This window comes from Ahaetulla prasina, chromosome 4 (assembly GCF_028640845.1).
Source record: "Ahaetulla prasina isolate Xishuangbanna chromosome 4, ASM2864084v1, whole genome shotgun sequence".
NCBI classification, from domain to species: domain Eukaryota; kingdom Metazoa; phylum Chordata; class Lepidosauria; order Squamata; family Colubridae; genus Ahaetulla; species Ahaetulla prasina.
In genome coordinates, this window is record NC_080542.1 from 91012397 (window position 1) to 91033671 (window position 21275).

A 21275-nucleotide genomic window follows, 5' to 3' on the forward strand; every position below is an offset into this window, starting at 1 on the left:
GCTTTGGCACTTAGATCATTTGATATGAAAACTCCAAGGTCTTTAACAGGGTGGGGGTCATCTGTAAAGTAATGTCCATGAAGCTTGTACTTAGTGTTTAGGTTCTTTTTTCCAATACGAAAGACTGAGCATTTGCTGATTGAGATTTGGAGTTGCCAAGTTTTAGACCATTCAGATACAAAGTCAAGGTCTTTTTGAAGGGTAGTAGTATTGTTGGTGGTGTTAAATAGTTTGACATCGTCAGCAAAGAGAACACAATTACTTGTAATATGGTCACAGAGATCATTAATGTATAATATGAAGAGTGTTGGTCCAAGAACGCTGCCTTGGGGAATGCCACTTTTGACAGGAACAGGATTTGATAGAGCATTGCCAATTTTGACCACTTGTTGTCTGGCAGGAAAGCTGTTATCCAATTGAAAGGAAAGCTGTCTGACAGGAAAGCTGTTATCCAATTGTGGAGGGGTCCTGAGATGCTGTTGGATTTTAGATTTAGGAGAAGTTTATCATGTACTACTGAGTCAAAAGCTTTACAGAAGTCTATGTCAATTGCATCTATTGTTTTGCCTTGATCAAGATTTGTAGTCCATATGTTTTTGCAGTGGAGAAGTTGTAAATTACATGATAAATTTTTTCTGAAACCAAATTGTTTATTAGAGAGTAGGTTGTTTGTTTCTAGGTGGATGGTAATGGATTGGTTGATGATAGATTCCATTACTTTGCAGGTGACGCAACATAGAGAGATTGGTCTGTAATTTTCAACTAGGCTGGGGTCTTCTTTTTTGAAGACTGGGATGACCGTGGCTAGTGACCAAAGTTTGGGAAGGGAACTGGTCATGAAAGCTTTTTCAAAGATTATGCTTAGGGTTTCCGCTGTATTAGTGGAAAGCTTTTTCAAGAAGTATGCACATAGTCCATCAGGTCCAATAGATAGGGATGGTTTCAGTTTGTGAAGAGCTTTTTCAACATTATCTTCTGTGAAATCTATTTGTGTTAGGTCGTTGTACTCATTGTTGGTACGATAGGGGAATGTCGGGTATGAGCCATTACTGTTAACAAAGTCTGAGCCAAAGAATGTGTTAAAGATGTGTTAAAACTTCATTAGTTTTGGCTGTGCATTCATCCAAAAAAGATTTTAAAGATTCTGCATCTCCTGGTATCTACTCTATTCTCTTACGGGTCACCATAATTAATAGCATAAATCCTATAGCTTAAATTGTGTCACTTAAAAGTTAAAAAGGAAATCACCGTTCTACCTCTACCTAGTTGGCTCCCTCGTGTGGACAAACAGTGCCACTGCCGTAAAAGAAACCTCTATATCTCTGCCTGCTGCTAAACCAATCAAAAGTGATAGAAACCAAAACTGTTTTTACCCTCTCCTTCCAGCCACAACAAAATGCCGATTGGGCAAGCTTTGTTTCAAAGATGAAAACTTTCAGCAGAGTCTGTTAAAGGCAAACCATCTTCCAAATATTTTAAATCAGTGAAATCCTTTGTGGATTTCCACTGGTTCGCTGCCCGCGCATACGTGGTGTGTGCCAAAAGCACACTGCCCGCGTATGCACAGTGCACACCAAAAGCACGCTGCACATGCATGCACATTGTGTGCCAAAAGCATGCTGCGTGCATGTGCAGTGCACACCAAAAGCATGTGTGGTCAGAAAAAAGAGGCTTAACAAGGTAAATAGAACAGCGAGGGGGGAAACAGTTGTGCCGTGCGATTTAGATTCGCTAGAAAGCAGGATTTCCTGCTTTCTAATGAATATAAATCACATGGCACAACTAATCGTCAGAAATACCGGTTCAGACAAACCAGCAGCTTTTATCACTACTGGTTCACCTGAACTATTGCGAACCAGTAGCATTTCACCCCTGTTTTAAGTCCAAAAGTTTCAGAGATAGTTTCCACAGTATTTTCCAGCTTAATTTGGCTCCTCCAACTGCTCCTCATTTGCCATGTTAACGTCCCAAAGCCTCAGAAGTGATGATTCCACAAAAAGGAGAAAAGCAGGCTGCAACCAAAGGAACCCTCATTTAGAAAAGAAAGGTAAATATGCAGAGCTAGTGTCTTAAGAAGCAGAGGCAAACTTTATTGTCCATTTGAAACATTTGGTTCCTCCACAGTGAACTTGTTTCTTGGTTGCCCAGCCCCCAGCCAGAGACTTACCGGATCACCACTTCTTCCACAAGCTTTCTGAGAGCACCCAGCTATACTGGGGAGCAAAAAGGTTGATTTCTAGAACTTCCACTTTCCCCAGAGAGGTTTTTTTCTAATTTAGATACCTTTCTAAAGCAGATAACTGGAGAGTGTAGAAATTTGGAAAAATTGCTGCAGCCAAGTCTGCAATTTCCTTAACAGTACTAAATTTACACGGAGGAAAGTAAGCAGTGGGGTACCACAAGGTTCTGTCTTAGGTCCAGTACTCTTCAATATCTTCATAAACAACTTAGATAAGAGAAATGTATAAAATTCGTAGATAATACTAAGCTGGCAGGAATAGCCAACACCCTAGATGATAGGCTCAAGATCCAGATGGATTTTGACAGAGTTTGGCCCTAACTAAAAAAATGAAATTCAATGTAGAGAAAAGTAAAGTCTTACACTTAGGCAAGAAAAACCAAAAGTACACATATAAATTGGAAGAAATCAGGTTTAATAGCAGTAACTGTGAGAGGGATCTTGGAGTCTTAGCAGACAATCAATTAAACATGTGGCAACAGTGTGCTGCAGCAGCCAAAAAGCCAATGCAATCCTAAATTGCATTAACGGAGAGATTCAATCAAGATCATGTGAGGTATTAATACCACTCTATAAAGACTACACCTGGGATACTGCATCCAGTTTTGGTCATCACGTTATAAAAAAGATGTTGAGACTCTAGAAAGAGTGGAGAGAAGAGCAACCAGGACAATTAGGGTACTGGAGACTAAAACATATGATGAACAGTTGCAAATACTCTGCATGGCTAGACTAATGAAGAGAAAGACGAGGGGATACATGTTAGAAGTGTTCCAATATTTGAGGGGCTGCCATAGAGAGGAAGGGGTCAAGCTATTTTCCAAGACACCTGAAGGCCAGACTAGCAATAATGAATGGAAACTGATCAAGGAGAGATTCCACCTAGAAATAAGGAGAAATTTTCTGACAATGAGAACGATCAATGGCACAGCTTGTCATCAGAAGTGGGAGTTTCATCACTGGAAGCTTTCAAGAAGAGAATGGACTGCCATCTGTCAGAGGTATAGGATCTCCTGCTTGAGCAGGGTTTGGATTAGATGAGACCTAAAAGGTCCCTTCCAACTCTGATATTCTGTTAAATCAATTATATGTTTTCCCAACCTTGCCCTGATGAAAATACCTAAAAGTTTAAATTAATAACTTCCACATAGCTGAAGTCCAGTTTTCGCTGTGTTTTGAATATCAGTAATATTAAAAGATGGAAAATTTTATCAATGTCTGTGCTTAATTAACAGATCAAACTTTGAACATACAGTATTTCAGAATTCTGTTTTATTCTGAAATAAAAGTGTCAGAAATGTCAGAATTTTAGAATAAATTTCTAAATTTATGCTTAAATATTGCCAAAGTTTAAAAAAATCCTAATTTCAGTGGGATTCATAGACCTGTTATATGCAGAATTTATAATTGGAAAAAGAGAGCTACATATATCCATAATTATAGTGCACAATTTCTTTCAAGGATCTATTTCAGGGGTGTCCAAAGTTTTTTTGGTGAGGGCCAAATACAGAAAAATAAGCAAAGGCCCGGGCCACACCATTGAACGGGGGGGGGGGATTTTTTTTCGTACCAGTTCTGTGGGCGTGGCTTATTTTGGGGTGTGGCTTGGTGGTCATGTGACTAGTGAGCGTGGCTAACTGCTCATGTGACTGAGTGGATGTGGCTATGGGCATAGAAACTACTCAGAGGGCTAAAAAAAGTAATTTTTGACCAGTCCTCACACTTATGACCATCCTCACATTTATGCCCATTGCAGCATTTTTAACAACCATATCACTCATTTCACAACTGCTTCTCTTCACCACGGTTACAAGATAGGGTGCAAAATGTAAAGATAGTTGTAGGTGTGAGGACCAGTCAAAAGTGTGAGGACAGGTCAAAAATAACTTTTTCAGCCCTCTGAGTAGTCCTTATGCACAAAATGCTGCAACAGGCATAAATGATGACTGGTCATAAGTGTGAGGACTGGTCAAAAGTGTGAGAACCTGTCAGAAATCACTTTTTTCAGCCATCTGGGTAGTCCCTATGCACAGTTTAGGCTTAAGTATACGAAAGTTTGGTGGTTGAGACACGAAGGACTTCACAGAGATGGCTATCAGTCATTCTGGATCTCAGTCTGCTTTTGTTCTGATTTAACAGAGAAAATGTTTGTTCACATATGTATGTTGAGCCGAACAGGCTCATCATTCTTTTCACGTGGCGTCTCATCAGAGGAAACTTGGCATGATCCAAACTCTGATAGAAGTCAGGGAGGGAGAAAAGCTGATGTTGACTCTTCAGAGAATCATCACATTGCATTTCAATCAGTTCTAACTGCAGACTCTCCTCCACTTCTTCTGCATCCACCAGGAAGGGGGTCGAGAACAGCTTGATTTGTTTTTCAATGACAGAAAAATCTTGAAAACGCTGGTTGAATTCTGTCACAAGAGATGTAATTACAGAAACATATTTCTCCTTTTTAGCAGAAAGGTCTGCCTTTGGAAAAGCAGACTTGATTTCAGACAGCGCAGGGAAGTGTGCAGTTTACAATATGTGGATATCATCTTCATTTAAGGGGGGAAAATGTTTCACATTCATTCATCTTGGCCAGGGGTGTCCAAACTTGGTCTCTTTAAGCCTTGTGGACTCCACCCCCCAGAGCCCCCCAGCCAGCAAAGCGGGCTGAGGAACTCTGGGAATTGAAGTCCACAAGTCTTAAAGAGACCAGGTTTGACACCCCTGATCTTAACTTTGTTTTGTATTTGGTATGAACTTGAAACTCCCTTCGTTATTCCCTGCCCAAGGGGTGGAGGTGCGAGGAGCCTCGCCAGGCGGCCCGAGGCGAGGTAGAACTGCTGGGGTCGGGCACGGCCAGCAGCCTCTTTCTCGCCGCCGTCTCCTCCGCCCCCTCCCTTCGTTATTCCCTGCCCAAGGGGTGGAGGCGCGAGGGGCCTCGCCAGGCGGCCCGAGGAAGGCGAGGGTAGGACTGCTGGGGTTGGGCACAGCCAGCAGCCTCTCTCTCGCTCACCGCCTCCTCCGCCCCTCCTTCGTTATTCCCTGCCCAAGGGGTGGGCGCGAGGAGCCTCGCCAGGCGGCCCGAGGAAGGCGAGGTAGAGCTGCTGGGGTCAGGCACAGCCAGCAGCCTCTTTCCCGCTCGCCGCCTCCTCACCTGTTTCTCGATGGCTGTCACTGCCGCCACGCGTGTCCGACATGGGGAGGCGTGAGGAGCCTCACCAGGCGGCCCGAGGAAGGCGAGGGTAGAACTGCTGGGGTCGGGCACGGCCAGCAGCCTCTTTCCCGCTCGCCGCCTCCGCCCCTCCTTCATTATTCCCGCCCATGGGAGGAGCATGAGCCTCATAGCGAACCACCGGGCAAGCACCGGGAGGCGGCCGAAAAGGGCCATATTCAGTTATACTTTCAAAATTTGCTGCGGGCCAATAAAAACTGACCCGCGGGCCGCAGTTGGCCCGCGGGCCGTAGTTTGGACACCCCTGATCTATTTCTTGGTAAATGAGGTGAGGAAAACATATGCTGTGCTGTCTTTGATTTTGTGTGTTGTATGCACTGGAGATCACTTGAAGGTATTCCAAATTTCAAAATTGGTTTCAATTTTATATTGGTATAGCATTTTTATTTCTATGCCCCCACTTTGGAGGGCAGAACATGTTGGTGCAATTCAGCATACCCAGTCATAATCTTGAATAAATTTATACACCAAAAATAATTTCCAGTGGTAGAGTTGAGTTGGCATTTGAATCATTGATAACTTCAAAACTATTATTTTCACATACCAGGAGCATTACTGTTTCTGAGATAAAGGTGTAAACCAATGTTAAAAAGCACGAAATTGTTTGCAATTTTTATTCCTGCTTTCTCCCTTTTTATATTAGGCCAAGAAGGTTCTAGATATGTTTCATATCTTAAAGATACGTTTCACACTTCTTAAAGGACTTCTTGAATCACAGCAATCAGTATCAAGATGTCAAGTTGTTAATGTTGCTGTAGAAATCTTTCTCAAATGTGGGAAACTTGATGGAGCATTATGGGTATTGAGAGGTAAATTTAAATTAACAAAATTGTATTTATTGATCAAATTTATATAAATATTCATAGTTTGCTTCTGGATCCAATTCAGGGTGCTGATTTTGATTTTTAAGGCCTCTCATGGCATGGGGCTAAGTTGTTTGAAGGACTGCTTCTCCACGATTCCATCTGTTCATCAGATCTAGCAAGAAAGGCATAATGTGGATCCTGTCTTTCAGGGAGCTACATTTAATGAGTCTGAGAAAATGGGCCTTCTCTACCATGGCACCACCTTATGGAATATTCTCTCCCTCCATCCCTCCTTATTTTCCAGAAGTCCTTCAAAATCTGGCTTTGTCATAAGGCCTGAGGTTCTTAGGGGACCAGTGAGTTCTTGAGGTGGCTTTGTTGCTGATTGAATCTCATATGTGTGTTATATATATTGAAGAGTTTGTTTTTATATTTTTGTTGCTATACACCTCCCAAAGTCACTTCTTGTGAGATAGGCTGCCTTATAAATGTAATAAATAAATAAACCTGCATTTTTATTGTGATTTTCCATAAATATAAATATTTATGCTTTTATTTTAAGATAAGCTGTCCAGAGTCACCTTCCAATGAAACAAACCTAATAAATAATTAAAAATAAGTAAATAAAATAAAAATTATATTTGGAAGGGCATGTTTAGTTCCTGGTTTTGGAATAATGATATAACAAAAGCACTTGCTATATTCAAAGCATTTTATTTCCATTATTTAGCCAAAAACAGTATCTACAAAGAGGCTACAATAATTACTAAAAATGTTCTTATTAGGAAACTTAAAATCTAAAAGACAAATTTCAGAAGGATTATTAGAGATAAAAGGCTTATTTTTCAATTGTTTTTCATCATTTAATAAGTTTTAAAATAATAAAGAAATACAGTGCATGCAAACATTTAAACACCATCCTCTCTCATGAGTTATATATTTCCATGAATCCCTAAGTGAACAAAAACTGAAAACCTTTACATGTGTAAGATTGAATATCACATCTTTCCTGAACTTTTGCACACAACTTCAGACATCTAAAATTTGGCATCTAACTTTGTTTTACATCATGGAGAATTGTTATTTTAGTTCTATTTTAATTAAATAGCTTTTCCTAGTTTCTAATACATTCTGTGCAATGAAGGACTTGCTCCTCAAAAATATTACATAACAACTTATGTAATCAAGCATGCCCTTTGTTTTGTATCCTTGCCGTGTGATGTGTTGCTTTTAGTAATGCTTATGGAAATTTTTCGGCAGCTCTTCCAACGATCAAATATAAGGACCTGCTGTTTTTGTAAGGATACTACTACACTCCTTCAGACTATGTAATGTAGCTCAAAGAATATTAGGAATCTAAATTTCTGCTAAAGGCTACTTAGAAAGCCTAGTATTATTTGAGATTTGTCCTATAATTTTGTTTTTTGCTGTATATTCTAACAATTTTAAAACACTAGCATTAATCTTCCCATAGGGTCAGAATGGATAATAAATACAGCAGCATGGCCTTGTGAAAAAATGGATGTCCTAAATCGACATAATCTGCTATGTACTGTAGCATCTGAATTAATGACCAAAAAACGGTATAATGAAACATTTGAAGTCTTAAAAAATTTCCCAGGTTTTCAGAATATTTGTGGTAAGTTGTTAGTTACTTGTTACTTACTAATTAAAATAGCAGACTTATAGTTTGAATTTGTATCATTGAAATTTTCATTACCCAGAGATGCTGTGATTTTGGAATTTATAAGTAAAATCTTAAGCAAATATTTTTGTTTTCAGTCACCTAATAAATCAGGTTTCCTAATATAGATAGCTCTACTTATTCACAGAGATTCTGTTCCTTCTCTGTCACTGGACCTGTCCTTTGAAAAGGCCTGAGATCCAGATGATCATCCTTTGTTAATATTTACTTACCAAAATTGATAAACAATGGCCATAGTACACAAAAAACTATAGGAGCAGGAGTGATTTCCAATTTCTTGCTGGCTTACCGTTCGATTTTGTGAGAAGCTGGCAGAGAGCACCAGAATTATGATGACCTGGCAGTGGTGCTGCAGTGACCACAACTTTTCCAATACAATTCGTCTGAATATCTTTGAAATTTCAATTGCACTTGAGTAATTGGTCCCAGCTTTTGAATGCATTCTTTAAATTAGGCTGTTTGAGGTCTCTTGATTCAAAAATTGTTGCCCTGTAGAGAGGGAGGTTGTGAAGAAAGGAAGTGGCAGTCGGGCAGACCTGAATCAGTAATAAATAAAATAAATGATTAATGATGGATAATAGTTTGTACATAAATATGATGTTGGAAAATGGAAATAAAAATTATTTAAAAGTGAAAAATTGTTGCCCTGTAATACACTATTTTGGCTAATTGAAGGGTACAAACTGACGGGATTTTTTTTTTTAATTGAAAAAGTTTTTACAAAAAAAAAAGCTTCCCCCCCTTTCCCCCCTTACCCCTCCCTTCAAAAAAACCCCTCCCCCCTCCCTCCCCGACTTCCCGGAACAAACACAAGGTATAGTTAAAAATAAAACAAACATATGCTAAAAAAATTTCCTCCTAACTCAATTATACTCCTGCATTTCTCATCAAATCCTAACCTTCCCCAATGCAATCAGAAATAATACATCCTAATCATTCAAAGGCAGTCTGATATCTCTTTATCTGATATCTGTTTTGAATATAGTCAATCCATTTTTTCCATTCATTTAAGTATTTCTTGCGTATTGTCTTTCAAAAAGGCTGAGATTTTTGCCATCTCAGCCAAATTGGCAACTTTCAATATCCATTCTTCTATTGTAAGTAATTCTTTTTTCTTCCAGTACTGTCCTATTAGTAATCTTGCCGCTGTTATTAGATTTAAAATCAATTTAGTCTCAATTACTGTACAGTCCGTGATAATTCCCAGTAAAAAAATTTGCGGCAGGAACTTTATCTTCTTTTTCAAAACATTTTGTAAAATCCACCAAATTCTTATCCAAAAAGCCTTAATATTCTTGCAAGTCCACCAAATATGAAAATATGTAGCATCATCACAGTTACATCTCCAGCATTTTGCTTGCATATCTGGATACATGCACGACAATTTCTTAGGATCTAAATGCCATCTATAAAACATTTTATAAAAATTTTCCCTTAAATTCTGTGCCTGCATAAATTTAACATTTCTAACCCAAATTTTTTCCCAAGTTTCCAATAATATTGGTTCTTGAAAATTTTGTGCCCACTTTATCATACAGTCCTTCATCAAAACCCTCTCAGAATCTATTTCAAGTAACACATTATACAATCTCTTTATATGCTCCTGAGACTGATTTCTAATTTGGTTTACCAAATTTTCCTCATTCTGCACTATACCAATTTACTGATCTTCCTTCCATTTAGCACGTAGTTGCCCATATTGAAACCAAGTATAATTTTTCCCTTCTTCTTTTAATACGTGCAGAGATTTTAATTGCAAATTACCTTTTTCAGTATTCAAAAGATCTTTATATGTAATCATTTCCTGATTCTGTTCTGTATTTATATTCTCTATTGTATGCCTGGGACTCGCCCACATAGGAACCTTATAATTTAGTTTATAAGAGTATTTTTTCCAAACACGCAAGAGAGCAATTCTTAACACATGATTTTTAAAAGCCTTATCCACTTTTTGGTCATAATTTAAATATGCATGCCATCCATATAACAAGTCATAACCATCTATATTCAGGATTCTTTCCTCTGTTAGATTAAACCAATCACTTATTGCAGAGAGAGCAGCTGTTTCATAGTATAATTTAAAATTGGGCATTTTTTTTTTATTGAAAAAGTTTTTTAAAAAAACAAAGACATTTTCGTCCCTTTTTTTCCCCCTCCCTGCCAGAAAACCCCCTTCCCCTCCTTCCCCCGGCTTCCCGGGTCAATCACAAGGTATTGTTATACATAAACCAAACATAGAATAAAATTTTCCCTTCCAATCCAATCAGCCTCATCCAAAGCTTTTCATCTCCCAACCCCCTCCCCATTAAATAAAATAACTTTCTAATTATTCAAAGGCAATCTGATATTTCTTAATCTGATATCTGTTTTGTAGATAATCCATTTTTTCCATTCAATTAAATATCTTTCCTGCGTATTGTCTTTTAAAAAAGCTGAGATTTTAGCCATCTCAGCCAAATTAATGACTTTCAGTGTCCATTCTTCTATTGTAGGTACCTCTTCTTTCTTCCAATATTGTCCAATCAACAGTCTTGCTGCTGTTATTAAATTCAGAATCAGTTTAGTCTCAGTCCCTGTACAATCCGTTATAATTCCCAAAAGGAAAAATTGTGGCAGGAACTTTATCTTTTTCTTCAGTACATTTTGAATAATCCACCAAATTCTTATCCAAAAGGCCTTAATTTTCTTGCAAGTCCACCAAATATGAAAATATATAGCGTCATCACAATCACACCTCCAACATTTCGCTTGGATATTAGGATACATACGTGATAATTTTTTGGGATCTAAGTGCCATCTATAAAACATCTTATAAAAATTTTCCCTTAAATTCTGTGCTTGTGTAAACTTAACATTTCTAACCCAGATTTTCTCCCATGTTTCCAACATTATTGGTTCCTGAATATTCTGTGCCCATTTTATCATACAGTCCTTTACCAAATCCTTTTCCGAATCTATTTCAAGCAACACATTATACAATCTCTTTATATGCTCCTGGGTCTGATTTCTAATTTGCTTTATTAAATTTTCCTCCCTTTGCATTATACCAATTTTTTGATCTTCTTTCCATCTAGCACTTATTTGCCCATATTGAAACCAAGTATAATTCCTCCCTTCTTCATTTAATACCTGTAATGATTTTAATTGCAATCTACCTCCTTCAGCATACAAAAGTTCTTTATAAGTAATCATTTCCTGTTTCTGTTCTATATTTATATTCTCTATTGCATGTCTAGGGCTCACCATATAGGAATCTTGTAATCTAATTTATAAGAATATTTTTCCAGACCATAAAGAGCACTTCTCAACACATGATTCTTAAAAGCCCTATCCACTTTTTTTTCATAAAATAAATATGCATGCCATCCATATAACAAGTCATAACCTTCTATATTCAAAATTCTTTCCTCCGTTAAATTAAACCAGTCACTTATTACTGAAAGGGCTACTGCTTCATAATATAATTTGAAGTTAGGCATTTTTAAGCCACCTCTTTCCCGTGAGTCCTGTATTATTTTCATTTTAACCCTCGCCTTTTTACCCTGCCATATAAATTTATTAATCCCAATCTGCCAATCTTCCAAATTTTTATCCTTTTTAATTATTGGTATCATCTGGAACAGAAACAAAAATCTAGGTAACACATTCATTTTAATAGCCGCAATCCTTCCCAATAGCGACAACTGCAATTTTTTCCAGACACTCATATCATTCTGAACTTTTTGCCATAGCAAGTCATAATTATTCTTACAAAGTTTCTTGTTCGATGAGCTAATATAAACCCCTAAGTATTTAACCTTTTTTACCACCTCAAATCCTGTCATTTCCTCTAGTTTTTGTTTCTGTTGTATAGACATATTTTTAATTATCACTTTTGTTTTATTCTGATTTATTTTAAATCCTGATACCTTTCCATATTTATCAATTACTTCCAACAAAAATCTACTTGAATTTATAGGATTTGTTAAGGTAACCACTACATCATCTGCAAAAGCTCTAACTTTGTACTCATATTGTCTAATCTTAATTCCCTCTATTTTCGTTAATTCTCGTATTTTATCTAATAATGGTTCCAGAGTCAAAACAAACAATAGTGGTGATAAGGGACATCCCTATCTCGTTCCTTTCGCAATCTTAATAACTTCTGTCAAACTACCATTTATTATAATCTGAGCTGTTTGCTCTCCATAAATCGCTTTAATTACTCTAACAAAACAATCTCCAAATTGCATTTTCTCTATTAATTTAAATAAAAAATCCCAATGCAATCGATCAAAAGCTTTCTCTGCATCCAAAAAAATAAGTGCTGCTGAAGTAGTCTTCTTTTCCAAATATTCCAATATATTAATAATCTGTCTAACATTATTCCTCATCTGCCTCCCTTTTATAAAACCAGATTGATCAGTATGAATTCTTTGTTATAAAACTAACATTAATCTATTTGCTATTATTTTTACAAAAATCTTATAATCATTATTTAAAAGTGAAATCGGCCTGTAGTTACCGGGTTTAGAGCAATCTTGCTCCTCTTTTGGTATCAGTGAAATCAAAGATGTTTTCCATGATGGGGGTATTCCCACTCCTAGTTGTATCTGATTAAATAGTTCTTTAAGTGGGCCTAATATTTCATCCTGTATTTTTTTATAATAACTTGCTGTAAGACCATCTGTACCAGGGGTTTTCCCCATTTTTAATTGTTTAATTGCCTCCACTATTTCTCCAGTAGCTATCGGCCGATTCAGCTCCTCCCTCTGTTCTAGTGTTAGAATATTAACCTTATAATCTTTCAAATAATCATAAATGTCCCTATTCGATATTTTGTCTTTTGCATATAAAGCAGTGTAAAATTCTGAGAATGCCTTTTTAATTTTATCCTGTTGATATATCTCTTTGCCTTTATATTCTATTTTTTGTATGACACGTGCTTTCTGTTTTTTCCTTAAGTTATATGCCAACCATCTCCCAGGTTTATTTGCATTACAAAAGGTATTATGTTTAGCATATTGTATATTTGTTGCCACCTGGTCTGCCATTAACATATTAAATTGACTCTGTAATATTTTTATAGCCTCTTTAAGTTTGTGATCTTGTGGGTTTTGAATTAATAACTGTTGCTTCCTTTGAATTTCTTCTTCCAAGTACCTACGCTGCCTTTGTTTATTATTCCTTTGCCTGTTGTCCAAGTATATCAATATCCCTCTAATAAAAGCTTTACTCGCCTCCCACACAGTTCCTATAGGTGTCCCTTTGTGCATATTAAAATCAAAAAATTCTTTCAACTGTTTCTTACAATGATTTACATTATCCTCATATCCAAACAGATTTTCATTCAACCTCCATGTTCTACCACCTTTTTTCCCTTGTAATAATTCCATCCATACTGGGCTATGGTCAGTTAAACACCTCAGAAATATCTTCATTTTCTTCACCCTAGAAAGCAAGTCATTAGAAATTAAAATAAAATCAATACGTGAGAAAGATTGGTGCCTATCGGGGAAAAAAGTAAAATCTCTCTCATCTGGATTCCGTAACCTCCATATATCTCTAAACTCAAAGTCTTCCATCATTTCAAAAAAGGATTTTGGTAGTTTTGCATGTATAGGTATCTTCTTGGAAGAGGTTCTCTTATCACTTCTTGTATCAATTACTCCATTCCAGTCTCCTAATAAAATAAACGAACTATAATCCCAGAGGATCAACCTCTCGTGTAACATTTTATAAAACTTTTCTTGTTATTATTATTATTATTATTATTATTATTTATTTGATTTTTATACCGCCCTTCTCCCGAAGGACTCAGGGCGGTGTACAGGCAAAATAAAACACACAATACAAAGTACAATTAAAATGCGATTTAAAAAACTTATTTTAAATTAGCCTGGAAATTTAAAATTTACCATACCCCATTTAAAATTGATAAAAATTTGTTGCTGATTAGGTGCATAAATACCTATCAGCAAAGTCTTTTTTGCATCTTTTTTGCATCTATCACCAGTTCAATAGCAATAAATCTTCCTTGAGTATCTGCCTCAATTAACTTAGCTGGTATATCCTTCCTGATATATACAACATCCTTCCTGATATATACAACAATTCCATGCTTCTTTTCCAAAGCTGATGCAACAAAATGTTTACCTAATTTTGAGTTAATTAAGTATTTTTGGTCTGATAATTTTATATGTGTCTCTTGCAGGCAAATCACATCATTTTTAAATTGTTTCAAGTAGTGAAATATTTTCCTTCTTTTCTGAGCTGAATTCAAGCCATTAACATTCCATGACAAAATTCTATTTGCCATTACTGGCCTCCTGAAGCTTTGAAGCAAACGACGGAAGATCCTCCTCCGGTATCTTCCGTCTGGCTCCTCCCACAGCTTCCATACTGGGGTCCTGACTTTTACTTTGAGACTGTTGCTCTTCTTTACGCTTAAGAGCTCCTCTTGTCACCCTTTGCTCTTGTGGTTCCTCTAATGCTGGCAGCAAACAGGGCACTCCGCGTTAGAAGATTGTAAAAGTCAGTGAAACAGTATAAATCACTGTTCACTGACCTTAGCATACCCTTTGGGCATAAGGGGGTGTGCAGAGCTGTGGAAAAGTGGTAGATCTAGACAGGGAGTTTGCTCTTAAGAGCGAATTTTCCTGGATTTATGATCCCACCGAATTCCACTATCTCCAACTTCAAACGCGCTCCTGTTTTTTATCAGGAAAAAGGAGTAGGAGAGTCGCTTCTGCTCAAAAGGACTTATTAAATTGATTGATTTTCTAAGCAGACGGGAATTTCACAAGCGTTCGATCTTTGATGTAGAATCAACACGGCAAGTACCGACTCCCTTTTTGAAACCTGAAACCTTTCTTTGTCTCTGATTAATTGACTTTTAAAATGGCGTCTGAAAGTGAAAGTAAAATTTTTTAGTACAACAAAGTAGCGTTATTTGTGGATTGTTACAAACGGAGTTCTCTTATACTGAATGGAGTAAAGGAAAGTTGTTAAGTTTAAATTCCTGATCTTTTTGAAGACAGAATGGCAGCTAAACCTTTAAAGCCTTCTGGAAGAAGGGGATCTGAACCAAGTCTTGAGGATATATTGAAAGTACAATTAAAACTTTCTGAAAATAGGCAAAAAGAGATGATGGAGAATTTTAATGCAAAAATAAGAGAAGATATTCTCATGGCAGTTCAAGGACTGAGTAAAAAAATTGAGGGATTGGAAGAGGAAATGCAACAGATCTCTCAGTCAAATAAGCATTTAGAAGATAAAATGCAAGGTGTTCAGAAAAAAGTGGATCAAAATGAAGATCAGGTTGTGATATTACAATATAAACTTATGGAAGGAGCTCTTAGAATTCGTGGTATGCAAGAACAGCGAGGAGAAGATTTAAGAAAAATTATATCAGAAGCATTGGCTGAATTTATTGAAGTGGAACCCCAAGAGGTAGCTTACCAAATTGATAAAATATATAGAGTTAACTCCTGGATCGCAAGACAGAGGAAGCTTCCTCGGGACATTGTGGTTTATTTTGTGAAAAGAACTATGAGAAATCAGATTCTGCAAGCTTCATATCAGACAACTTTAAAAATTGGAGAACAGGAGCTGAAGGTGTTGAAAGAGATTCCTTCTAAGATGTTAAGAGATAGGAAGGAATTTGTTTTTTTACACAAGAACTTAAAAAACATCAGATTCAATTCAGATGGGAGGTGCCAGTTGGACTGACAGTATTTTATCAAGGAAGGAGATATAGAATTGACACTGTTTTAAAGGCAAAGGATTTTCTTTCTACAGTTTTGAAAGTTGAAACAGAAGTGATAGAAAAACTTCAAGAGATTCAAGAAGGCGTGGTGATCCAAGAGCCTTTATTGCTGCCAGCAATAAAATTGGGCATTTTTAAACCTCCCCTTTCCCAAGAATCTTGAATTATTTTCATTTTAACCCTCGCTTTTTTACTTTCCCATATAAATTTATTAATTCCAGTCTGCCATTCCTCCAAATTTTTATCTTTCTTAATTATTGGTATCATCTGAAAGAGGAATAAAAATCTAGGTAAAACATTCATTTTGATAGCAGCTATTCTCCCCAGCGGTGGCTCAGGGGCTAGGACGTTGAGGGGCTAGGAAGCGCCTTTGGCGTTGAGTCATGCTGGCCACATGACCACAGAGACGTCTTCGGACAGCGCTGGCTCTTCGGCTTTGAAACAGAGATGAGCACCGTCCCCTAGAGTTGGCAACGACTAGCAGATATGTGCGAGGGGAACCTTTACCTTTACCTATTCTCCCCAGCAACGATAATTGCATTTTTTTCCAAACAATCAACTCCTTCTGAACTTTTTGCCATAACACCTCATAATTATTCTTGTACAATTTCACATTTGATGGTGTAATATAAACCCCTAAATATTTAACCTTTTTTACAATTTCAAATCCTGTTATTTCCTCTAATTTTTCTTTCTGTTGTCTTGTCATATTTGTTATTATCACTTTTGTTTTATTCTGATTTACCTTAAACCCTGAAACCTTTCCATATCGATCAATTATTTCCAACAGAGATAAACTTGAGTTTATGGGATTTGTTAAAGTAATCACCAAATCATCTGCAAAAGCTCTCAGTTTATATTCATGTTGTCTGATTTTAATTCCCTCTGTCTCCTTCGATTCTCATATTTTATCCTATAATGGCTCCAGAGTTAAAATAAACAATAATGGTGATAAAAAACATCCCTCTGACAGGGGAAATTTAGTACCAGTATATATATAAGATTTATTATAGTCCTTTTATTTGACTTCTTATATATGTAACAATATTCTGTATGAAATTGAAGGAGGAAAAAAAAAGTTTCTCAATTGTTCTTGGCATCGATATAAAAATTAAAAATAAGAAAAATATTTTATATAGTTTGCATCATTTCACTGATGGAAAAAGTAGTATGCTCCATAGCTGAAAAATATTCCTGAATTTTCTCTTACAGACTCTCTGGATGTATCCCAGTATGGCTTTTTGTTTAATAAACTGCTAAGTGCTTGTTCAGAAAGCAGGAACATTGAAATATCATCTATTGTAGTGTCATTCATGCTTGCAAGAAATATTCATATTGAATTTAATTTACTTCGAGCATTAATCACAGCACTAGGAAGAAACTGTTTGTGGATTAAGGCCAGGAAACATTATAAAAGTAAGCTTTCTTAAAGACACATCATTTTTTATGTTAGACCAACTTCTTATGAAAATATTTGCTCTAAAAATTATTATGGCTACATTAATATTGAGCACTATCCAGAGTAATTTGGGGGACATGTACTTGCATATCATTTTCAATTTATGAAACAATTCATTGCACAAAATATGTTGTAGACCAGTGGTAGCCAACCTGGTCCCTACCGCCCACTAGTGAGCATTCCAGCTTTCATGGTGGGCGGTAGAGGTTTTGTCCGATATTGAAGCACTTTCCTTTTTTTAATTTAATTTACTTTTTTTAAAATGTTCATAGCATTATTTAAAAACATTTACATTAGGTTTTCATAAAATTCCCTGTGACAATTTAAATTTCTGAAAATATACTATTTGTATCGCATAAGTTTAGTTCACGTTACATAAGTAAAACTAAATGGTGCTATAGTGCGACCGCAAACAAAAGAGCCTTGTCCAAGAATACCTCACGCATCTCCCCCCACACCACCCAGCTGTAACAGACAAGCAGAGCTGGTAGCCAGCGCCCTCCCCAAACCCAATCCACGATGTGCGAGAGGCATGCGCAGATGACGATACATGGCGCATTACTGTGGAATCGGTGGGTGGTTAGAAAATTTTACTACTAACAGAGATACAAAAGTGAGCGGTAGGTATAAAAAGGTTGACTACCCCTGTTGTAGACTGAGAAACAAACAATAAAATGATTTGAGATTATTAAAAGATTGTGTAAGACATGTCTAAATTAACCATTCTGTGCATGGAACAGATTTTTTGGGGTGCATCATGCCCAAATTAAAACATGTTTTGGTCTGAATGTTTTGGTCTGTTTCTGGGAAGAATGGATCTCATATTCTAGATACATTTGTTCTGGGCTGGAATGGGTTGAACAGGGGTAAAGAGCAGGAAAAGCAAGGCTGGAGAACATATGTATAGACAGTGGTCCCTATGGCAGGGCATAGGGATGGTCTGGTAGCAGGCAGGCCAACATGCTAGCCTTACAAAGAATGAGGCCACATACACTAGTAATAATCTACCTGTCCTAAAAAATTACTTGGGGATTCTTCTAGATTTTGTGTTGATAAGCCCCAAAACAACTGTTACATTCCAGATTGTATTTATATTGAACTCCAGCAATCTGAAACAGTTCAACAAAACTTCTAGAACATAATGGTAACTTGGGCTCATAACAAAACATATTTTCTACCAATAATTATTAACATTTAGATATTGTCTATCTGTTATGATTTAAGATGTGATACATATATTTTCAGGTGGACCCATTTTTTTTAATGTCACACACTGAGTTATTTTAGAAGAGATTTATGGCAGAAAAAAATACTGCAGCAATATAACTTGGTGGGTTTTTTTGTAAAAAGAAAAAAAAACCCTAGCCAAGTCTTAGATTGTTTAAGAATCAGTGGAAGAATGTTAAAAATGTTTTACAGCTTCCTAGTTGTACTGGCGTATCTAAAACATCTTTGAGCATACTAAATAAACTCTGAGGATTGCTAATTCTTCTTTTCTTCTCTTTTCCACTTACCAAAATATCCAGAGGAATCAACAGTATGAAAATGGAGAAATTTCAGTTGTCTAAAACTTGTAATAAGCTACCAAAACAAGAGATACATGTTTAGCTGATATTAACCCTTCTTTTTTCTTTTTTTGTCATTTTTAGGTGCTTTAGCATTGGGTTGCTATTCACCACCAGAAGGAAATTTTTATCGTAAACCTTTACTGATTCCATCTTATATGAGTGAAGTTGAAATGCTGTTAGCAATTGAAATGTTTTTGGTTTCAAATGCCAGTAGTATTCAGAGTCCTGGAGCTTCCAATCAAATACTTCAAATAGTATTAAAAAGGTTAGCATATATTCCAAATCAGCTGAAAAAGTTGCTCATGTATTGATTTATCCCCTACAAAAGATATATTATTTTATTATTAATTTAGATATTTATTTGACAACCAATAGACTAATAAAATTGACATAAACTCTGCTGTCTTTTCTAGTCACAGAAATGTTGCTATTGAAAATCTTCCACAACAATAGAATGTTAATCATAACTCTTGTGATTTTGCATTTTTTTCCAGATGTGAAGGTAACAGTATTCCAAACAGTGAAAAATATCAGAATGCTACAGAAAGACTGTTTCAAGCTGTTCAGATAACTAAGCCAAAGCTTTTCATAAAGCATTTGATAGTCAATATTAATAAGGACCAAATTTATAGTTTGGAGCGTACTTCTGTACTTAAATGGTTGAAAGAGAATATGAAATGGGCAGGAAAAGCCTGGCTTTTTTAGTCAAGATTTGGTTTCAGTAATCATTGCTTAAAATAAATAAATAAAGATTGTTTGTTGTTTTCAGACACTTAATAATTTGATCTTTTGGTTTTTAACTTTAAAAAAACAATTCAGAATACAGCTTTTTAGGCATGGTCATTCAGAAGGGCATGTTCTTTTTCTGTGTCAAAATATGCTCACAGTTCAGGGTTAGAATTAGAGGTTTCATAATCTTTACCGTATTTCAAAAACAAAGCTGCTGCCAGCAAATAATAAGTTTATAGTTCTGAGGACAGAATAGTTTGCAAAATACTTGTGTACTTAAACAGTTGGCTTTTTTAGTCAATGAAGATTTTCGTTTAGAGTAATCATTGTTTAAAATGAATCAATAAAGCTTGTTTCTGTTGTATTCAGACTCCTACCTACTTTGTTCAACTTTAGTTTCAAACAAAAGAAAATAATACAGAAATTTGCTTTCTAATGTGATCATACAGAAGGACCAAACTTTTTTTAAAAAAATAACTAGTAGATTTTTTTAAAACTAAAAAAACAAACTAATATTTGAGAGAAAAGAGTAAAAAAAAAAAAGCAAAGGCAAAATGCTGGAAAAAAGTGAACTACAAAGAAATGATTTCTGATTTTATTTTACAACAGATATAAATTCTCCAGTCTTAAGTTTACAACATAACTTGCATGTTTATATTACTACAATATATTATAATTTCATTTTTTTCTGTTTCCCACAAAAAGTCCTAAAAGGTCTTTCAGTCAGCATCTCCAATCAAAGCTATCTCTTTTGCAATCTCGGCCATTTTCATCTTCACTTAATGTCAAGTTTTCGCACCATTGTATATATAAACACTGTCATTATCATACAAAAGAGCAAAGTCCATGAATTTTTTCTGTTTGTCCATCAGTTGAAGTATCATAGACAAGTATTTAGAAAATTTTTCTGGTGACATATACTAACTACATCATTTTATAAAAGTTTTCTTTTAAGATTATAATGTAAATTTTAATCCTTTCATCCACATACCATGTTTTCCTGAAAATACGACATGTCCCGAAAATAAGGTTAAGCCTGATTTTTCAGGTAGGCATAAATATATGCCCTCCCCTAAAAATAAGCCCTTCCTTTCCCTGGTACCTCCTGCAGGTTCAGCACCATAATAGTTGCCCGCTGATCAGCTGAGCCAGCAAAGGCAACTCAGCCCAGATCTTCAGAGCACCTCCTCAGCTGCCGTCCTCCTTCCCCTTTTCCTGTGAATCATTCTTTATTTGGGATCGCAGCACAGATGCTCCTGCCAGGATTGCAAGGCTGAAGGCTCAGGGTAGAGCATTTTGGGGATGTATGTCTGCTGCAATCCCAGAGAAAGGACAGGCTGCAGGAAAATCCCACCCCTTTTTTTCTGCTAATCGTTCTTTAATCGTTCTTTAAGAATGGTGTGTGTGTGAGAGAGAAAGAGATCTGATCCAACCTCGGAAAGTTATCCAGGACTGGCAGTAATGTTCTCTCTGTCCCACCCACCCCCTCTCTCTTTCTCTCTCTCTCTCTCTCTCTCTCTCTCTCTCTCACACACACACACACACACACACACACACACACACAGAGGTCCCTTACCCAAACCTCCCAAGGCAGCCACATCACTTCACTAACCTGCTTTCCAGTTCCATGTTCCACTGTCACATGTAGGGCAAAAAAAGTAGTCTGTGAGATTAAGGTAAAAACACCTTCCAACTTCGCAAGATTTTTTTTCTTCATGAGAAGTTGGAAGGTCTGCACTACCGGTATTTTTTTTACCCTTGTCCAGCAGACTATTTTCTTGTCCTGAACGCCCAGC

General features: G+C 36.5%; 1 protein-coding gene across 1 annotated transcript in view; it reads left to right on the plus strand.

Moving 5' to 3' along the window:
- The window catches only part of TOPAZ1 (testis and ovary specific TOPAZ 1), an 80293-nt gene extending 60576 nt beyond the window's left edge, over nucleotides 1-19717 (plus strand). The window contains exons 17-21 of the mRNA XM_058182724.1: nucleotides 6109-6274; nucleotides 7746-7910; nucleotides 16936-17139; nucleotides 18832-19015; nucleotides 19245-19717. Coding sequence (XP_058038707.1) covers nucleotides 6109-6274; nucleotides 7746-7910; nucleotides 16936-17139; nucleotides 18832-19015; nucleotides 19245-19455 — 930 coding nt within the window. The 3' untranslated portion in view covers nucleotides 19456-19717. The remainder of the gene's footprint in view (nucleotides 1-6108; nucleotides 6275-7745; nucleotides 7911-16935; nucleotides 17140-18831; nucleotides 19016-19244) is intronic.
- The last annotated feature ends 1558 nt before the right edge of the window (nucleotides 19718-21275 follow it).